The sequence below is a fragment of the Chenopodium quinoa genome, unplaced genomic scaffold (genome assembly GCF_001683475.1).
Source record: "Chenopodium quinoa cultivar QQ74 unplaced genomic scaffold, ASM168347v1, whole genome shotgun sequence".
Classification (NCBI taxonomy): domain Eukaryota; kingdom Viridiplantae; phylum Streptophyta; class Magnoliopsida; order Caryophyllales; family Amaranthaceae; genus Chenopodium; species Chenopodium quinoa.
Genome location: NW_018744878.1, coordinates 3,933,151 through 3,951,823, shown reverse-complemented (window position 1 = coordinate 3,951,823; position 18,673 = coordinate 3,933,151). Strand labels below are relative to the sequence as shown.

General features: G+C 34.6%; 2 protein-coding genes across 3 annotated transcripts; both read left to right on the top strand.

The window, feature by feature from the left end:
• The first annotated feature begins 2,237 nt into the window (after nt 1-2,237).
• On the top strand, nt 2,238-5,773 carry LOC110705609 (D-amino-acid transaminase, chloroplastic-like). 2 transcript variants are annotated; one of them, XR_002508107.1, is made up of 6 exons: nt 2,238-2,544; nt 2,778-2,824; nt 3,014-3,192; nt 3,896-4,569; nt 4,910-5,081; nt 5,265-5,773. XR_002508107.1 is itself a non-coding variant. In XM_021883510.1 (6 exons), exons 1-5 carry the CDS (start codon nt 2,244-2,246, stop codon nt 5,002-5,004), a joined length of 1,296 nt encoding a protein of 431 aa, XP_021739202.1. In that variant the 5' UTR covers nt 2,239-2,243; the 3' UTR covers nt 5,005-5,045; nt 5,265-5,773. The 2 variants fall into 2 exon arrangements, 1 of the variants encoding a protein (XP_021739202.1); XM_021883510.1 differs by having other exon boundaries at nt 2,239-2,544; nt 4,910-5,045.
• Nucleotides 5,774-8,524: 2,751 nt separating this feature from the next.
• Nucleotides 8,525-18,052, top strand: LOC110705606 (TOM1-like protein 9). The gene is made up of 10 exons (XM_021883507.1): nt 8,525-9,197; nt 11,665-11,743; nt 12,230-12,328; nt 12,434-12,547; nt 12,739-12,899; nt 13,244-13,325; nt 14,065-14,150; nt 14,750-14,941; nt 16,277-16,755; nt 17,056-18,052. The coding sequence occupies exons 1-10, from the start codon at nt 9,097-9,099 to the stop codon at nt 17,676-17,678; spliced, it is 2,016 nt and encodes a 671-aa protein (XP_021739199.1). The 5' UTR covers nt 8,525-9,096; the 3' UTR covers nt 17,679-18,052.
• The last annotated feature ends 621 nt before the right edge of the window (nt 18,053-18,673 follow it).

The following is an 18,673-nucleotide window of genomic DNA, read 5'->3' as shown; positions in this document are numbered from 1 at the left end:
GGCTTCTGGATACGTCTTTAAAGGCACGTTAGACTACATATTTTACTCTGGTTAGTGTACTCCTTATTTATATACTCTATCTTTTTAGTTTTAGTTTATAGATTTTGGCTTTGAATATTTTCAAAGAATCTACCAGTGATAAAAGAAACATATGCAACATCAAGTACGTATGAGGGAGTATATGTTTATAAATATGTAATATAAAATTTGTTTACTCCCGAACCAAATATTATATAATATTATTAACATATCATGCTTGTTTTTGTAATGACAGGAGACGACTTTTTAGTTGTCGGCCTTTTGGACCTGATAGAGGAGACGCACCTGCCTTCCTCGGAGTGGCCATCAGACCATATCGCTCTAATGGCCAATTTCAATTGCAAAAGGCGACAACGTTCCAAGGATGTTACTAGTAATCCTTGGGAAGTTTGCGACTAGGTGTTAATTATTAAAAATGGATAGCTAGTATATTGTATAGACTACGTATTAGGTATGTAAGAATATGTAAAGCATAGTTTTTCGAGTTTGAGTGATTCGAACTTGCGAAGTATATTGAATTATTGATAGACATAGTTTATATTTGTTTTTTTGATAGGCATGGTTTATACTTAACTTTTGGAAGGCGTAATCTTAGATTAATTGATAGTGGATTTTTTTATTTTAAATTTTTTCATTTTTATGTTGTCATTTATTATATGTTGCAGTCAAATTCTTGAGAGTATTATGGGTCTATGGTACTATTCACTACTATTTCCTCCTTTCTTGTTGTTAATGTTACAACAAAATATGCATTCTAATTTTTTTTACAAATATTGTAAGTTTGTAACAATTTCCACTTTAAGTTTTTTCACAAATATTGTTATATTACTCGTAGTATATTTGCATATGTTTATTCTTTAATCTCTATCTCTCTATTAGTCACATAGCTCCTGGCCCTATAAATTCAATTTATCTCTCTATTTCTCTATTTATTTTAGATTTCATGTTTTTTCTCATTATATTGCTGCAATATTTCTAAAATATATAGAGGAAGTATAAGATACATTAGGGTGATGAGTAAGTTGTTAATGCTCAGGATTTAATTTACCCCATATCACACTCAAATTATTTCAACTCTTGCATCTAGCTTGAAAGTACTATAAGATAACATTAGGTTAATGAGTAAGTTGTTAATCTCCATATTACACACTGTACATTTATATCAGAGTTGCACTATAATTCTAGGGTGGGCTAACTTATATCACTACTACAAAGTACAAAAAAGCCCTTAAAGAACTGTTAAAATATGCCTTAAAATATAGGAAAATTCATTTTAATAATCTTAATTATGATTGATTTACTTTTAATAATTCCTATTATCTAATAATCCCAGCTTTATTATCACTTTGCTTCTAGTAATCCCAATGAGGCAATGACCACTTTGCTATCATAGGAAATGTTACCTTTTTTTTTTTTCAAAGGTCAATTTCCTTATAAGTAGGAAAGCTTGCTTGAAGTATAATCAAACCCGCTATTCAAAAAAAAAAAAAAAAAAGTATAATCAAACCCTTGTCACAGACTCACAGGATGGAAGGAGTAAACTAAGTAAAATTGACTAAGATATTATTTTTGGCTAACATTTATTGCTAAACTACAAACTTTTTTTTTTTTTAAAAAAAAAATATTGATCCGATCCATTAATAAAAAAATCATACAACATCTACAAAGAGATTAAAATTTAATAAATACATGATAATTGAATCAAATAAAAACATCCTTACCTACTATTATTGTTGCAAATTGTACATTTTTCATACCCTCTTATCGCTGTGATTTATAACCTTCTTTGACGAGAGGGTCTATCAATCTGTTGTAGCTATGAAAAAAAATTTCGTCTAATTCATTTGATTGTAATCGAACGATTAACCTTTTCTTCGATCCCGCACAAATCTTTACGCATGAAACAACTCGTACCATACTAACCCAATATATGGAAAGGGAATGGAAAAGTCTAAGGGGAGTGGGGAATGGAGTTAGAAGGATTTGGAGTAATGAGGAGGGCAAAGGGAATTATTAATAGTGTTAAACAAACATCAACAAAGGGAATCGATCAATTGATTTCCATTCCCTTTCCTGATTACCCCCAACCAAACAACCCCTTATTACCTTCAAATTTATTGATTCAATAACAAAATCATAAAGAAACTTAAGGAAAAAGGTTGAAAATAGCCAAATTTCCAGAGAAATTTAACTATTTTTTGCCTATGGGTGGACACCGAACACGGGAAAAGTCAATACCAATAAACAAAAATCGCCTATTAACATTTACACTTCCCTCTACCCGCCATTCCGCCAGGCCAATACTGAATACTCCGATGGCTGCTTGGCCTGCTTCTCTTCGAATTTCCCCAAATCAAATCGCACATAATCAACTAATTTACAAGAATTACCAGCTGTATAATTCCCAGTTTTCTGCTACAACAAACCACCCATTTCGTCGATTTAGGCTTCCAAGCTCTCATCTTGGAATTGTTAGACTCTCAAATCAAGCTCAATCATTAATTAGTAAGTCCAAAATCCTACAGTACCTTTTTTTTTGGGTTTACGATAATTTCCTTCAATTATCACATTTACTACTGTACTTAGTTAGCTTGTAAAAGTTGTAATTAAACTTGATTGTTGTTTGTTGTACACTTGTACCAAATTCTTGCTATTCAGTGTTAATATCTTGTCAGTTGATTAAAGTTGCGAATTTTATTTATGTTTATTATTTAATGTAAAGAACTTTGTTGTGACAGATTTTACAACCCCAATTATGGAAGTTCCACTTTTATCATGTGAAGAGGTATGATGTATTCTTTTTATGTAAATTGTTACTTGTTAGGTTAATTGGTAATATCATAAATTAGACTAATAATACAGTATCTTAATTGGTCAATATGATCCAGAAGTTAATTATATACTTAGAAGCAAGTCTGTTTCTCCTATGATAATTATTGGAAGTAAAAAATTTCGATTTGTTGGAAAATTTCAGGCAATTGAGAGGTTAAGATTGAGTAGAGAGAGGCATAAGGGCAAACAGCAATTCTTGGCTATGTACTCTAGTATATTTGGTGGAATTACTACAGACCCTGCGGCGATGGTCATCCCCATGGATGATCACATGGTACATAGAGGTCATGGGATTTTTGACACCGCGACTATAGTGGAAGGGTATCGTTTATGATTCTTTGTTGGATGACATTACATTGTTTTATATGCTTTTGTCGAATTACTTTGATTTGATTAGATAATTTAGATTGTGCAAAAGAGGGGTTATGACTTTGTGTAGATAATAGTTTGGAAACTATGTTATATTCCTCCTCATATAGGATTGATTAGGTTCGAGTTATGCATAAGCTTGTAGGTGAATTGCCTGAATGTTGAAGGATTTATAGCAGCAGGGGAGGAAAGGGCAAAAGGTAGAAAATGACACAATACTCATTCTAATCTGTGCGGTGTAAACTTTGTGCATATTCGTCCTTGTATAGTACACGACTGGTTTTATACCATTGAATTAATTGTGTATAGACAATTACAATGTGCTTTATAGATGGGTTAACTATCCATCTATGAGTTAGTTCGAGGTCAACTTATCGAGTCTAACAATTGTGTTTGATGGAGGTTGTAGAGTTGAAGCTGGAGAAAGATCTAATGCCACAATTTTTTAAAAAAATCGAACTTAATTACTGAAAACGTATGATTCGTTAATGAAATGCCAAATGTATAATACTTGATGAAATGTCAAGTTTGGTTTTTAGCATTCTTTATTCTTAAGCAAAATTTTCTCTATTAATGATCTTATCAACGTTGATTAGATATCCCAGTTTACTCATAGGAAAGGACTCAGCCCCAATTTATTACTTCTTATGTGCAGTCATCTCTACGAATTGGATCAACACCTTGATCGTTGTGTGAGGTCTGCATCTATGGCAAAAATCAGTTTACCGTTTGATAGGGAAACCATGAGAAGCATACTGATTCAGACAGTTAGTGCTTCTAAGTGTAGAAATGGCTCTTTAAGATATTGGCTTTCTGCAGGACATGGTGACTTTCATCTCTCCCCATCTGGGTGTGCTGAGTCAACATTTTACGCCATTGTGACTCAAAGTTCAACCTCATCTGATCACACGGGGATCAAAGTAATTACATCTTCCATTCCAATAAAGCCTCCTGTGTTCGCTACAATGAAGAGTGTCAATTACCTTCCGAATGCACTATGCCAGATGGAAGCTGAAGAAAATGGTTGCTTTGCATCTATATGGCTGGATTCTGAAGGATTTGTTGCTGAGGGTCCAAATATGAATGTGGCCTTTGTCACGTATGATAAAGAGCTTATGATGCCAAGATTTGATAAAATCCTTAGTGGTTGTACGGCCAAGAGAGTGCTTAAGCTTTCACAGGAGCTGGTTAAGAAGGGTGACATTCGAGGAGTAAGCACTAGGGATGTGACCGTGGAAGAAGGGAAAAATGCTGAGGAGATGATGCTTTTTGGCAGCGGTGTCCTAGTGCGTCCAATTGTTCAGTGGGATGACCAGGTCATTGGTAATGGTAAGAACTTTGTTTTGTTTAAATGCTCTTAAGGTTTATATGTTACAATGAGAAAGTAGAGATGTTAGCTCTGATTATCCTGGTAAAGTCTCTAGAGGCTAGTACATTAGACTTGTGGTTAGAACCTGTCTGCGTTGTTGTTGATCAGCTCAGTAACGTACAGAAATCATAAGAATTTGGATTTAGATATGTGTGACAGTGTCTACTCGGGAAGATATCACATGATGCTTAACGTTATTCATACATTTACTATTTGAGTTTTAATTTCAGAAGCGAAAATTGCGACATAAGCTATGTCTAAACATCGGTTAATGCCTTTGTGGTGCTGATTATAATGCAGGAAATGAAGGTCCTGTTGCTCGAGCACTTCTTGAACTCCTTCTGCAGGACATGAAATCAGGCCCATCAACAGTTCGGACACCTATTCCTTATTAGTCACAAAGAGCATTATGCATTGTTTTTTGCTCGAGTCAATGGTAGGAAAAAAGATCTCAGCAAGTTCCCATCAGCATGTAAATTGACCTCTGTATTATTGAATATTCTTCTGATTGCTTGCAATTATAATGTGATCTCTTCTGTATATTAGTATGGTACTTGTGATTACGTAGCTATGTACTATTCTGGACATCAAAAGCTTAATAATATTGTGCATTTTGGACTTACTTTTGCCTTTTTTCTGGTCCCCTCTCCTACAGATAAAAAAAGGACCAAAGGAGATGGTGCTTATGGGCAGAGTGGTTGCTATGTACTGATGTGTTGGAGCATCCAGTTATTCAGTGGGATGAATAAGTTTCCTGCTATGGTTGATGTTAAGAGGGTACGTCTTTTTTCTTCTCACCATTAAAAATATAGAGGTTAAGAGAAGAGCTGTTAAGGTTAAAGAACGGCTACCCAAGTTCAATTAACAACTGGTAAGGGCAAAAAAGTTCAGCTAAAGGCTAATAGGCGGATTAGACGATGGCTGTATTATATTTTCCTTTCTTTCTGTTGACGTTTCCTTTCCTTAAAGGAAAATTTGCAAAGAGCACAAGTTGTTTTTGCTTTATAGTAAAGTTTCCTCCCATATCAACCCTAGCATAATTTTTTGTTGTTAAAGATCAGTTGAAAAAGCTATTACAAGAATAAAGAATTATACAAGGAGCTGTACACTAGAATGACATACTAATTTCCTTATAATACTTTGTTTACTTCGTATTTAAGAGAAGTAAGAATTACTTTTGGAAATGAGAAAGCATCTAGCATCTCTGCATCATAAACAATGTTTGGTTTTAACTAAGCTTATCACGAACCCAGCTTCGCCTTCCTTCATTCCATCCAAAAGAGATGCTTTAATTTCTCTTTGAGTCCTTAACCATATCATTGTCGTTAATGCTGATACTAAAGTCGTTTAAGGTTTTCTTCATTCAAATACAGAGTAAATAATACTTTTTTGTCCCTAAATAATAGACCACATATGACTACGAATACTTAAAAAGAAATGTGTAATTATTAACTTATTATTATGAAGTGCAATATATAATGCTATATTGAGTGCTCCATGACACTTATTGCATATAGGATGCTGACATTGCATGAGCTTTCAGAGGCTACAAATGGACAAACATATTATAAAGTCCACCAAACAATTGAATTGAGATTTAAGGAGGAGAAGAGAAGTAATGTGGCATAGTGGGATTCCATAAAATAAAGTTGGTATGTTGGTGGTAATCCTATCCCCACCAAAGTTAAGGATTTGTTCACATCAATCTTCAATCTTCTTAAACTTTCATATTTTGTCAATTATATTGTTCATGCAACTTTTACAATGTTTTTCAATCTTTTCTTTGCGTGGATTTTTATTTATGGAGTTTTGAAAAAGAACGAAAACTAAAGTTTAAGCAATCTTCATACAAAGAACTCGCACAGAAGTATTGGAAGTCTAATCAAAACCTAAAAGCGACAATAGCATGTAATTACGTAATAAATACAATACATCATGAATTGAAATTCATAATGCATGAAATAGAAACGTTCATGTAATAACACATCAACAATAAAAGGTGATCATGAATGGAAGAACCAACTACGATAAACCCAACTCATCACAATCATCAAGACCGAACCTCCATTTTATTTTAAAGGTAAGGAAAAATATAACAGAATAATAGAAAGCTTTTATCACGAGGAGAATTTAAAATTCCTGATATTTTAATTAATCGTCGCACCTATCCTAAATACAAATAGTACTCCGTAAGAATTAAGATCATGTTTTAGGCTGGATGGAAGACAACGAACATCGATTCCATGGCACATGCACTATCCTGCTATACAATATTTGATGCCAACATGCTACTACAAGTGGCATAAATTAATACATAACCGAGCAAGCAAATCAATCAATTGGTCTTAATTAAGCCTATCTTTAAGGTTATTATTATGATCATAATTGAGCCTTGGCTAGCAGCCGTAACAGGAAATGTAATTATTGCCAGTCAATGCATATCTGACATGGACAAATCTTCATCTTCCTATATGATTATTTTTTCCCTAATTAACTAAAGCTAAAGCTAATTATATGAAATATTGCACTGAATATATTGATACATTGGAATTTAAGTCAATACATTTCCTCCTCTACTTTATTTGATCCGATCTCTTGTAAAACAATGTGTTAAACAATATTAAATCGAGTATAATGTGTACTAAAATGTTAAAACTCATATATGTGACTTCAGATCAATATACATTTTGAATTAACAATAAAAAAATACGAAGTAAAAATTATACTTGTATATTTTTCGTGTATTTTTTGTGTGAAATTCTCACTTTGATGGATCACATAAATAGTCTTTCTTAGTGGGGTATTATTGGGGAGTTTGCAAGTGAATTATTCATAGCTTGGACCATAGTTATCAGTTTGTATTCGTTTGACAATAATCTTTCACTATCAAGGTTGGTCATCAATGAGAAAGAGGTTCACTTTCTTCTACCTATGCTTGTCCATTTTAGTGGAATGGTCAGTTAATATAGTACGATACCTACTATTGGCATGTGATGATATTACTTATTAGATGAATCTTCTGATTATTTTTACTACATAAAATGTCAATAAAAATAAAAATTCATCACATAGTGGACTAGTGTAAGACATTGTAATATACAGATTACACGTTAATTTTGTTAAACTTAAATTATTATAATGATTAAAATTAATTTTATACTAATTACTTGTATAATACTTTTGTAAAACTTCTTTATTTGTTTGTTCTTAGATTGAGCCTACAAATTCTCACTCTATTATTTGCAAATGCTTTAAATTCAAATTTAATTTAATGATCTTTAACATATGCAAGTATAACCGCATTGTGAGATCAAATTGTTTATTTTCTAAAAAATTTGCTATGAAACTCTATGCAAAATGTCCGTATCCGTGTAATCAAACAAAAAAACTTATTACATACGTAGTATATATCTGTAAAACCATCAATTAACTTACTGAATAGATTGACATGAGATAAAAAAGAATGCTTTCAATGTACACGGTGCATTGCTGGTGACGAAAGTCATGAGACCATGTTTGTTACGTAATATTTATGGTTAATCGATAACACTTTTCTCATAATGTTATATTGTAATATAATTCGTATCTAACTTTTATGGAGTATATCAATTTAGGTGATTTATGAAGAATAAAAAAATTCATTCCATAATCCATAGTTCCATACCCCGAGTGCATCTAGGCGCACAGGGCCTATGTATTTGACATGCACATAGGAGGGTAATATGAGATTCGGTGGTACATTTTCTCTCTTGTTTCGGTACAGTAATACATTTTTGTGTACTTCTATACATGTAAACTGTACCATGTATAAATTATTTAAATAATATGTATTATTATGCATATAGTGGTATTTTGTGTTATCATATTTTCTACGCTTGGATCTCCATTATTTTCATCCTATTTACATCCAAAATATATTGGGCGTATGCGCCAATATTTCTCCCCATGCCCCAATATAAATTGACTTCTTGATTTCATATATGGTGGCCCATTCTATATCACCTACAAAAATTACTCCTACAATGCAAAAACCATGCCGTCCAAAAATTAGTTACAAAACCGCTGAAATAAACAAACAAAAATAAAATAAAAATTCCAATCCAACGGCTCCAAGAAAATTTCCGGCATAAATGACGTAACAAAATCACACGTGTCACAATCTTATCCTTTCTCCTTCCTTTTTTCGTGTTATATGAAAAAGAAATAACTATGAATTTCATTTTTGAGATGATCTCACATTTTTAATTTTCCCTATCGAATCCTCCAAGAGGGAGGAACAGAGGAGAGAGAAAGAGTGAGGAGAGAGAAAATTTGAAAATTATCGAAACTTTGATTTCCATTTTTTTTTATTTTAGGGTTCATAATCCGATCCAGTGAGTGGAGTTTTTACTAATCGGAGATTTCGCCGGAAAATTCTTGATTACAATTTGTTTGATTTGATTGAAAATTAGTTGCATTTGGAAGATTGAAGAAGTATTTCGATAAAAATGGTGAATTCTATGGTGGAAAGAGCAACGTCCCATATGTTGATCGGACCTGATTGGGCTATGAACATCGAGATCTGTGATATGCTTAATCAGGATCCTGGGTAATTCAATTTTTATTCTTTTGTGATTACTGTTTGATTGTTTTATGATTGGTAATTAGGTTATTTTGAATGTTTAGAGCTAGGTTAATTGTGATTTTAGTTAAATTGTTTAGATGGGAAACTGCTATTTTGGGAATTGGATATCATGAGAGGAATTGGGTTAGTTTTACATGATTAGAGTTGGAGGATTTAGTAGAAATGGTTAATAATTTGGTTGATTTTCATGTGGTTGTAACCTGTATTGCTTGTTAATTAGGGTTGATTGTCTAACGGCTATTATATGCAGAATAATGGAGTGGTGAGCCTTTTTAGTGTGCTTTAATTGGTAATGGAACTGTTATATGGAGTGTTTCTATATTTAGCCGAGAATGGAGCGTCATTTTACGGGGCAAGTGGTAATCTTGAACGTTATTCTACTGCCAAAAGGACTCTCAAGAGAGTGTTGTGCATCTTTGTAAAGAAGGCACTTGGGTGCTTTGTAAATGGACTCTTAACAATTTGATATGCATTATGGATAAGGGATTAAGGGCGCATTCATGATTAGGAAACTTGTGGGAATGATGCAATCAAGGGGAGTGTAAGTTGGTACCGTGACAGGGAACTGTGTTGATTTTAGACAGTGGCTTACAAAGTACTAAGTACATGAAATGGTGACTTGAATCGTTAGTTTCAGTGTAAAAGACTGTATACAAGGTATACTCAATTAATTTGGTAGTCAAATGTGTGGGATTTTAGACTCTGGCTTGATACTTTCATAGTGATCCTGTGGTGTTAGTTTCTGGTCAGAACAGCATTTGTGCATCTTGTTGAGAGCCATGATATCACTCAATATATTGTATTTGACACTCACTTCTTTAACACATATCTTTTATGCATAATGAACCTGTGTTGGTCTTTACTTGTATGCATGGGACTTGCACTTCAGCAAAACCTACTCTTGATTGAGACGTAGAGGATTCTATTTTGTGGACTGTGTGGCTAGAGTCGACGTGTATTTCATGAAATGGCTGTCACATATGCTGTGGGATAAAGTCGTCTTGTCAGCTTCTTTAAGGGCTAAAGCGGTGGGTGCTGACCCACATTATTCTATAGGGAGATTCTAAGAAATTGGGATAATATGTAGCTGTGATAATTTGGGTTATTTTATAAGGACATCTTGTACTCTTATTGTACTTTGGTGTTTGTTTGGTGCAGTTCTACTCAAGTATTTACTTACCTAAAAGAAAATACTTTGCTGTGTGTCTTTTATTTCAAGAGTCTACATATTTTTACTAGCCACTAATTTTAATAGTACTACCTCCATTACAGGTTATGTGCAACGATTAGACATTTTCCCTCTCTGCTTTATGTCAAATCGTTGCGTATAACCTGTAACGGAGGTAGTATATGAATTATTATTGTACTTGATAGTACGTTAAATTGTAATACTTATCATTTAAGAAGAGGCATTTGGATGTTCCACATAGATGTGGACAGGTGATACTAAGGGGTGTAGAAATAAGTGATAAAGGAGGTAGAACTGAGATCTGTGGGAGCTACTGTTATCCTTGGTTTGATATTATGGTGCTTTAGAAATCGTTCAGTATGATGTTTTTGGATGTGCATAATGTGGGTGTTACTTTAGCCTTATACCTTCTCTTTTGTGTGTTTACTCATGATTTCACATCTTTGAAGCTGCAACTGGTTTCAAAAGTGTTATTTATTGTTGTCTTTCTATTAGCTTCTATTGAAGGGGTTAAAGGATAAGGTGCACTTTAGCATTTCTATTAAACAAAAAAAAAATTAGCCATTTAATTTAACAAAATATTCTATGATTGATTGCAGATAATGAATATTAGTTATAGAATGTATACAATTTTCAGAGTAACCCATCATATTCCCATATTATATACTCCCTCCATTCTCTTTTGTTCTTACCAATTTCTGTAAATACATAATTTTAGAACAATTTGAAAAAGGTGAGTGGGTTTAAAATTAGTAGAGTAAACTAAGAGAGAGGGTATAGAAAAGTGGGTGAGTGTGTGGAAAGGTGAATTAAGTAAGAGGGGGTGTGTGGAAAGGTGTAATTGTTCTGGGATATGAGGGCAAAGATGATAAAGGATTAAAGGGGCATGCTTAAATTAGAGTAAAGCTATGTGAGTAGAACAAAAAGGAGCAATAAATGGAAATTGAGTAAAACAAACAAGAACGGTGGAGTACAATTATTATTAGAAAGGAACCAAGGAATTAAGAACATTAGGCAATGTAATGCGAATTATGTAATTAGCTAGAAGGACATCACTTTGTTAGTTGCCCCTGTGGAATATCTCCTACACTTTTTACCTTAAGCATAGCTTTTGACACTAAGGCCAGTGTCCTATATGAGTTTTGTTGCTAATAGCTAGGTCTGATGTCTGCTGTTGTCTGTAGATAATATTTTATGCAAATGGATTTTAATGGTTAAGTGTTGCTTCTTTTGGCTATCCAGGCAAGCTAAGGATGTTGTGAAGGGCATAAAGAGGCGTATTGGGAGCAGGAACTCAAAGGTTCAGCTTCTTGCTCTAACGGTGAGCATCTTACAGAAATATTAACTGTAATTTTTCAGTTTGAGCTGTTGTAACGTTCATGCTTATTCTTCCCAATTGTTGTCTATCCTTGGGTAAGGTCGTGTACTTTCTCTCACACCACCTTTGGAAGGATAAATATGGTTTTTTTAAAAAACCTTTTATTCTAACAGTATTCTTATTTATTGTCTCATAGTTTATTTATGATTAATATTATGTTGCCATTTAATTGACATGGGAGCAGAAATGAGTTATGATTCCTTGATTATTTTTGTTGGCTTGTGCTTGCTTATTTCTGTAAATCTTAATTTGTCATGTTTTTCTATTGTGTTAGCAAATTAATTGACCAACAGATCAATGGACAGAGGTAGTCTTATTTTAGCATATCTTCTTAGTTTGCAAAAAGGCATGTTGTCTGTTTATACCTTGTCTTCTTCGTATGTTGCAGTGAACTAAATTGGTTATTTTATCTGCATACTGCAAATGTAGCTGCTGGAGACAATTGTAAAGAACTGTGGGGATATCGTACATATGCATGTAGCAGAGAAAGATCTACCTCACGAGATGGTGAAAATTACTAAAAAGAAGGTCTGGGAATTTTGTTATGATTTTAAAAAGAGCAGATGACTGTTGCTATATTGACTTTTCCGTTTTTGAGGTTTTGGCTCATGTTACTTTTTATTTTTGTTGTAGCCTGATTTTCATGTCAAGGAGAAGATATTGATTCTTATAGATACTTGGCAAGAAGCTTTTGGTGGACCCAGAGCACGATACCCGCAGTATTATGCTGCTTACCAGGAGTTATTGGTATTTTTTTTTTACTGTTGCCTCACTTGTTTTGACTCTAGAAGGGTTAAATCTGTATTATGTGCTAAAATGAGTATGATGCATTTCTTTTTTTTTCCTTTTTTCTTTTTCCGTGCTGTGGTTTCATGGGACTTTCCTGATATAGTGCTTTTTTTTAATCATTATATGATTATATGCTTCTTTTGTATCAGCGTGCAGGTGCAGTTTTTCCTCAGAGAACAGAAAGGTCGGCTCCTGTATTTACACCGCCACAAACACAGCCTTTGTCTAATTATCCTTCAAATGTGCTCAATTCAGAGCAGCGTCCAGAGTCAGCAGAGGCTTCTGCAGAGACTGAGTTTCCCACCTTAAGGTTTATTTTCTAACCTCTTTTAGCCATAGTTTTGAATGATCATTTTTTTTTTTTTGTTCTCCCCCTTTTGAGTAGGATTATGTTATTTTGTTCCTCAGTTTTCAAATATTTAACCCTTAGATGTTGTAGTAAAACTATTCAAGTAAATTGAGCAAATTCACTGAGGGGCAGAGGAATTTAGTCTTTCTGGCATGCTAGTGTCCGATGAGCTCGAATTCATCTGCCGAGCAAGGGGAAACCTTTTTCTATTTTATATTTTAATAATATTATAATCAAAGAATAGCATTAGATTTACCCCCTAAGGATTCTTTGTTCTTTGTACTTATTGTTTCCCTTTTGAATAGCTTGTCAGAAATGCAGAACGCACGAGGGATTATGGGTGTCTTGTCTGAATTGCTAAGTGCAATTGATCCATCTAACAAAGAGGTAAATGTTGTTTATTATTTGTAGTTGAAAATTATTAGCAATATGAGAAAGGTATATGTCAACACTACTTCTTTAAGCTTTTAGGAAAATGGTCTTTTGCTAGAATAGAAGGTACCTCTTTCAGAAAATTTTGCACTACTTGTGAACAGTAACATAAAATCGAAGGGCCTTATTTGTAAACTTAGTTAATCACATGAGTATTAGTCATAATACTCCTTGCCAACTGCTGTTTGTTATTTATCAGCAGGTAGATGCTAGTTATCCTTTAATTAGATTGATTTAAAGGTGTTCAATAAAATTATTTGTTGAGGTAGTGATTAACTGTATTGATATGACAAACATTGATCTTGAATTAAAGGATATCTTTCTTCCATCAATGCTAAGAATGGGCACTATCCAAGGCAGGATCTTGTTTTTGGGGGAATTGTTTTATGGAAAACATCTCTTGCAATAACAGAGAGCCTGATTTCATTTGTGATTAGGCCACTTGAATGTCTAAAACTTTAACTAGTATGTGCTACACAAATACGGAGTTGCAATTATTATAAACGGTTAGTTAAATAGGCCATTTTTATTATAAGTTACTCTATTTCCTAGCCAGAAAGGTTAATTTTTGGCTCTGTATTGGGAAATGAGCAGCTTTAAATTTCTAATGACATTTTTTGAGAAGTACTGCTTCTGTTGGTATTTTTATTTGTCAATTTATGGTATTTATTTCTTCTCCTGGCAATCTTTGCAGGGCCTTAGACAGGAGGTAATCGTTGATTTGGTAGAACAATGCCGAACATACAAGCAAAGAGTTGTGCATTTAGTTAATTCAACTTCGTAAGGCCTACTTCTCTCACATTGCTCTTGGAAATTTGGTGTATGGGGAGGGGGGGGGGATCATTTGTTTTATTTTTTTAGTTAACCTTTTTTTTTTTTTTTTTTTTTTTTTTTGCTCTTTAGATTTTGTAGATTTTTAATAGAGAACCTATTGCCAAGATAGAATCGGCTCATTTAGGCATCTATGCATGATATTTTGTTAATTATTTAAAACAATTTGTAAATGCTTTTTTTCCGAACTAAAATTGCAGTAACAAGAGTTATCATCCATAGCTGTGCATTTGCTTTGTTCATCAAGCCAAACTGCTAAAGTGTATACTTTTATAGTTATTCTGCTCTCTGTTTCTGCCTTGCCCCGGCTTAGCTCTCCACTGATAAAAGGCTGATTATGTACACGATTAGGGTGTGGTAGTAAGGTTTTATTAGTTACTCTTAACTTGTACTACATATTGTACTTGTGTCTGTGTAGTTGATATTTCTTCTTCTGATGGGATTGGTTGCAACTTCTGAAAGATCTAATAATCTGCTCAATTTTTGTGCTTGTAAGTTAGATTAGTTAGACTGTTGTTCTCTGAAGTTAAACATCATTCTGGTTTCAGGGATGAATCACTGCTTTGCCAAGGCCTGGCTTTGAATGATGACTTGCAGAGAGTACTTGCAAAGCATGAAGCTATTTCTTCAGGAATAAAAGTGCCGCAAGAGAACTCGAAACCTGAATCTAGTAAAGGGCTTGTAGATGTTGACGCTCCTTTGGTTGATACAGGAGAGAGCAGCAAACAAACTGATGGAAGGTACATCTGCATTGATTGTATAATTCTGAATTATATTGTCTGTTTGGCTTAACTAATTAGTAGTTATGTTTCTCGGTATTTACAATTTGTGTAAATGGCTTGGCCCGAACTTTGTATAAAGAAATTAACTGACATGTCTATGTTTGTTGTCATCACATTGCTTGTGCTTGGTATTGTGATTTATCTGTATCCAGCGGATGGGGCTTTGACAATAAAATGTTAACACAATGGGCCAAAGTGGTCTGACTAAGTTGACCAGGTCAGCTAGAAACCTATTGAATATTGGCTGTTAGGGGCCTGGAAATTCCTGTCAAGCATGGGTTAAAAACAAGGTTTAGACTGGGCTACTTGGTCTTGTGTAAAATACTAGGTTTTATATGCTGTAGACTGATAGTATGGCTGGGATGCTTCAGAAATGTTCCTGGTATTTTTTTGACATTCCCATGTGCATATATCAAGTTTTGAGTGTGACCACTGACAGAGTATTTTTGAAGTACGTCAGGCAGACTGTAATATTAAGTTTTGACCAATTATATCCTGCTATTGATTGAAGGATTTAACTTCTGCATAACTTGTATAAATAATTAGCATTTCACTCATCTTATGTAAATTGCTTTTTTGGGATAAGTTGGAATAAATGTAAAATTATTTTAACTTTTTAGCTCGTTAAAGGGCTATCTTGAGGAGTGTCATCATTTGGGAATTATGAAATACAGCACCAAAAATTTTGATCATCTGAATTAATCATTCGCTTCCAATAATTATCAGTTAAATGATACACCTCTTCCCTGTCCCCCTAGTTTGGCATAGACTAGTGGTAGAACCAATTTTTTGAGGGTAATAATGAGCTAGGGACCTCCAATTTAACCTCACAACTTTTTAAGGTGCTTCTATGCTCACTTGGGTCTTTTATGGATGATTTTTGACCATTAATCTCTCAAATATAATTACTTGTTAAGAATACTAATTTTCAAATCATTTAATTCTTGCTGAGATTTATTACTTGAATTTGAAAGAATTTAATGGAAATGTTATTTGAACAATGTGGGCTAAGGTAGTAAGCTAGGCCAAAAGTGGTGGATAGTATTTTGGTTTATTTTGTAAGTTTCAAATTAAACCCAGAGTTTGGCTATGAGCAGTTTTATTTCCGGTATATCTACATTAATAGGATAGTTGACCATGGTATTGGTGACTTTGCCATAAGCTCACAATCTCACATGCATCACTGATTCACTCTAAGTGTAAAAGTATTGAGCAACCCATTCAAATTTTACATTTAATTATGAATAACTTGTTTTCTACTTTTTTTTTTCTCATCGATATTATATTTTGTAGCTCTGCTTCAGGTGCAACTCCTCCAGCTCCCCAAGCAAATGGCTCTGCAGCTACAACAGACAAAGCATTGTCCAAAATTGACCTCCTGAGTGGTGATCTTTTAGGTGATGATTTTAGTACTCCAACTGCACAGGACTCGTTGGCTCTAGTTCCGGTGTCTGCACCTCCACCTTCAAGTCCTATTCCTTCTGAGCATAATGCTTTAGCTCTTGTCGACATGTTTTCGATGGACAACACTCCAGAATCCTCAAATTCTCAGCATGCCTTTTCTGGTGGACAAGGTCAGCCATATCCTTTGGGCCCAGAACATCCACAGCAGCATAATTTTCAACCAGGGCAACCAACACCATATGCAAATGGAATGGCTCCAGGTATGGGGCCGCCTCAGTATGAACAGGCAGGATATTCGCAACCTGCAGGAGCTTCCTGGAATCCGCAAGTTGCTCAGCAGCAGCCACAGCCTGCATCACCTGTCTATGGTGATTAACTCTTCTCTTTTGCTCTTTTGTAATCTATGATAGAGACTGAAATTTTTTATGGTAGATCTATGTTACTCTTCTCATTTTACTGCTAGCACATTGGTCACTTATTTAACAAAAAGCACCTTGGCACGGGTAATCAGCATCTGGTCTTTCACTTTGGGATAAATAGATGATCTGTAAACATTGCCCTTGTTGACACTTGTAGTCCAAGTTTGAATAGTATATAGGAGGTAGATCAGACTTGCAGTTATGATGTTGTTGCCTTTCACTGACATGTCATTACATTTGGCCTTTCAGGTTCTCAGAATGGAGGGTCATTGCCACCACCACCATGGGAGTCTCAGCCTGCTGATACAGCCCAGCCATTCACTCCTCAATATTCTTCTTCAATGCAAGCCTCGCCGGTAGCTGGCCAACAACCACCAAATTTCCAGGGTGGTGTGCATCCGTTTGCACCTCAACCTCCTGGAAATGATCAAGCTGTAGGAATGTACCAACCGCACATGGCAGGCGGTCATATGCCAGGAATGAATGTGCAACCTGTGATGAACCAAATGCCAGGCATGTTCCCTCAGCCTTATCAGGGAGGACAGATGATGGGTATGGTTCCTCAGGCAATGCCAGTTCCTCAGATGAACTCTATGTATCCAGCTCAAATGTATGGAAATCAAATGGCAGCTTACGGCTATGGTTATGCACAGCAGCCTGATGCTCAATATCTTGATCAGAGAATGTACGGTTTGTCTATGAGAGATGACAGTTCTCTGAAGAATGCTTCCAACCAGAATTCGATGGCTTCTTACTTACCTCCTATGAGGCAGAAACCTAAGGGAGACGATAAGTTGTTTGGAGATCTGGTTGATATGGCAAAATCGAAGCCAGGAGGAAAAGCCGCCCCTAGTAGGACCGGGAGTGTGTGATATCATGGCTTGTTATTGCATTATAATCTAGATGTATTTGGAATATTAGCTTGCTTTGCTAACTTACTCACTTTGGTTCATTTATTTTCCACCCCCTTTTTTTTTCTTTTTTCCGGGGAGATTTTCTGCCTTCCTCAACTGAAAAATTCTAGTATTCAAGTATATACGTCTTTTTTGCCATTTCACCCAAGTTTGAGCGTATCTCTATGTGGGCATTGAATTTGATGTACATCACCTTATAGTCAGGTTGAATTGATTTGGAGAACTCTTCTTCCCTTTTTCTCTTAAAATAAATTCTTGTAGTCACATTATTCACATTTTGCTTGTAATGAAAGCACTAGGTGATTGTTTAATACGTTTATTTTTTATTTTTACATTATTATTTTTTATTTCTGTTTTGTTTTGTTTCATTTTGTAATCTAATCTTATAAACGATTCTCAAATTTGTGTACTGTGTTTACTCTGTTATTTGTATAGTATTTTACTATTTGTCCTTGGTTTTCTTGAAGCGCAAAAGCATTTTGAAAATAATAATAGCATGTCTAAGTATGGTTGAAGACATTTTGACATCAGAAGTCACATCCATCTCCATGCATTTATCGTCCAGTATGTTTAATGAGAAGATCAATAGAAAATACTATGCTGTGATCATTCATTTATGGAGTACGGTATAATTGACATTGCTACCTGTTGCCGAGCTGCGAAGCAAAGTCACTACTCACTAGGCTATTGATTTGAGAAAACCTGATAAAGTTTGTTAAAGCATTGAAAATCGAAAGGGTATTTTGTTTCTGATTCACAAAAGGGGTGGATAGACTCAATGCGGATCACGTTCCCGGCAACCTGTAATATAACATCATCAGTGACTGCATATAGCATCAGTGCGCCTTTAGAGAAATGAGGTAGAGTTTTGCTAGAATGGATGCAATGAGACTCAAATCAAGCCTCCAAGGCCAAAGTGACAATGATACTTACATTTTTATGATGACTGAAAA

Coding starts and splice junctions, on each gene's coding strand:
- LOC110705606 (XM_021883507.1), top strand. CDS start 9,097: ATGGTGAATTCTATGGTGGAAAGAGCAACGTCCCATATGTTGATCGGA. Junction 12,548..12,738: donor CTGCTTACCAGGAGTTATTG/GTATTTTTTTTT, acceptor CTTTTGTATCAG/CGTGCAGGTGCAGTTTTTCC. Junction 16,756..17,055: donor GCCTGCATCACCTGTCTATG/GTGATTAACTCT, acceptor TTGGCCTTTCAG/GTTCTCAGAATGGAGGGTCA.
- LOC110705609 (XM_021883510.1), top strand. CDS start 2,244: ATGGGTGGACACCGAACACGGGAAAAGTCAATACCAATAAACAAAAAT. Junction 3,193..3,895: donor ACCGCGACTATAGTGGAAGG/GTATCGTTTATG, acceptor TCTTATGTGCAG/TCATCTCTACGAATTGGATC. Junction 4,570..4,909: donor TGACCAGGTCATTGGTAATG/GTAAGAACTTTG, acceptor ATTATAATGCAG/GAAATGAAGGTCCTGTTGCT.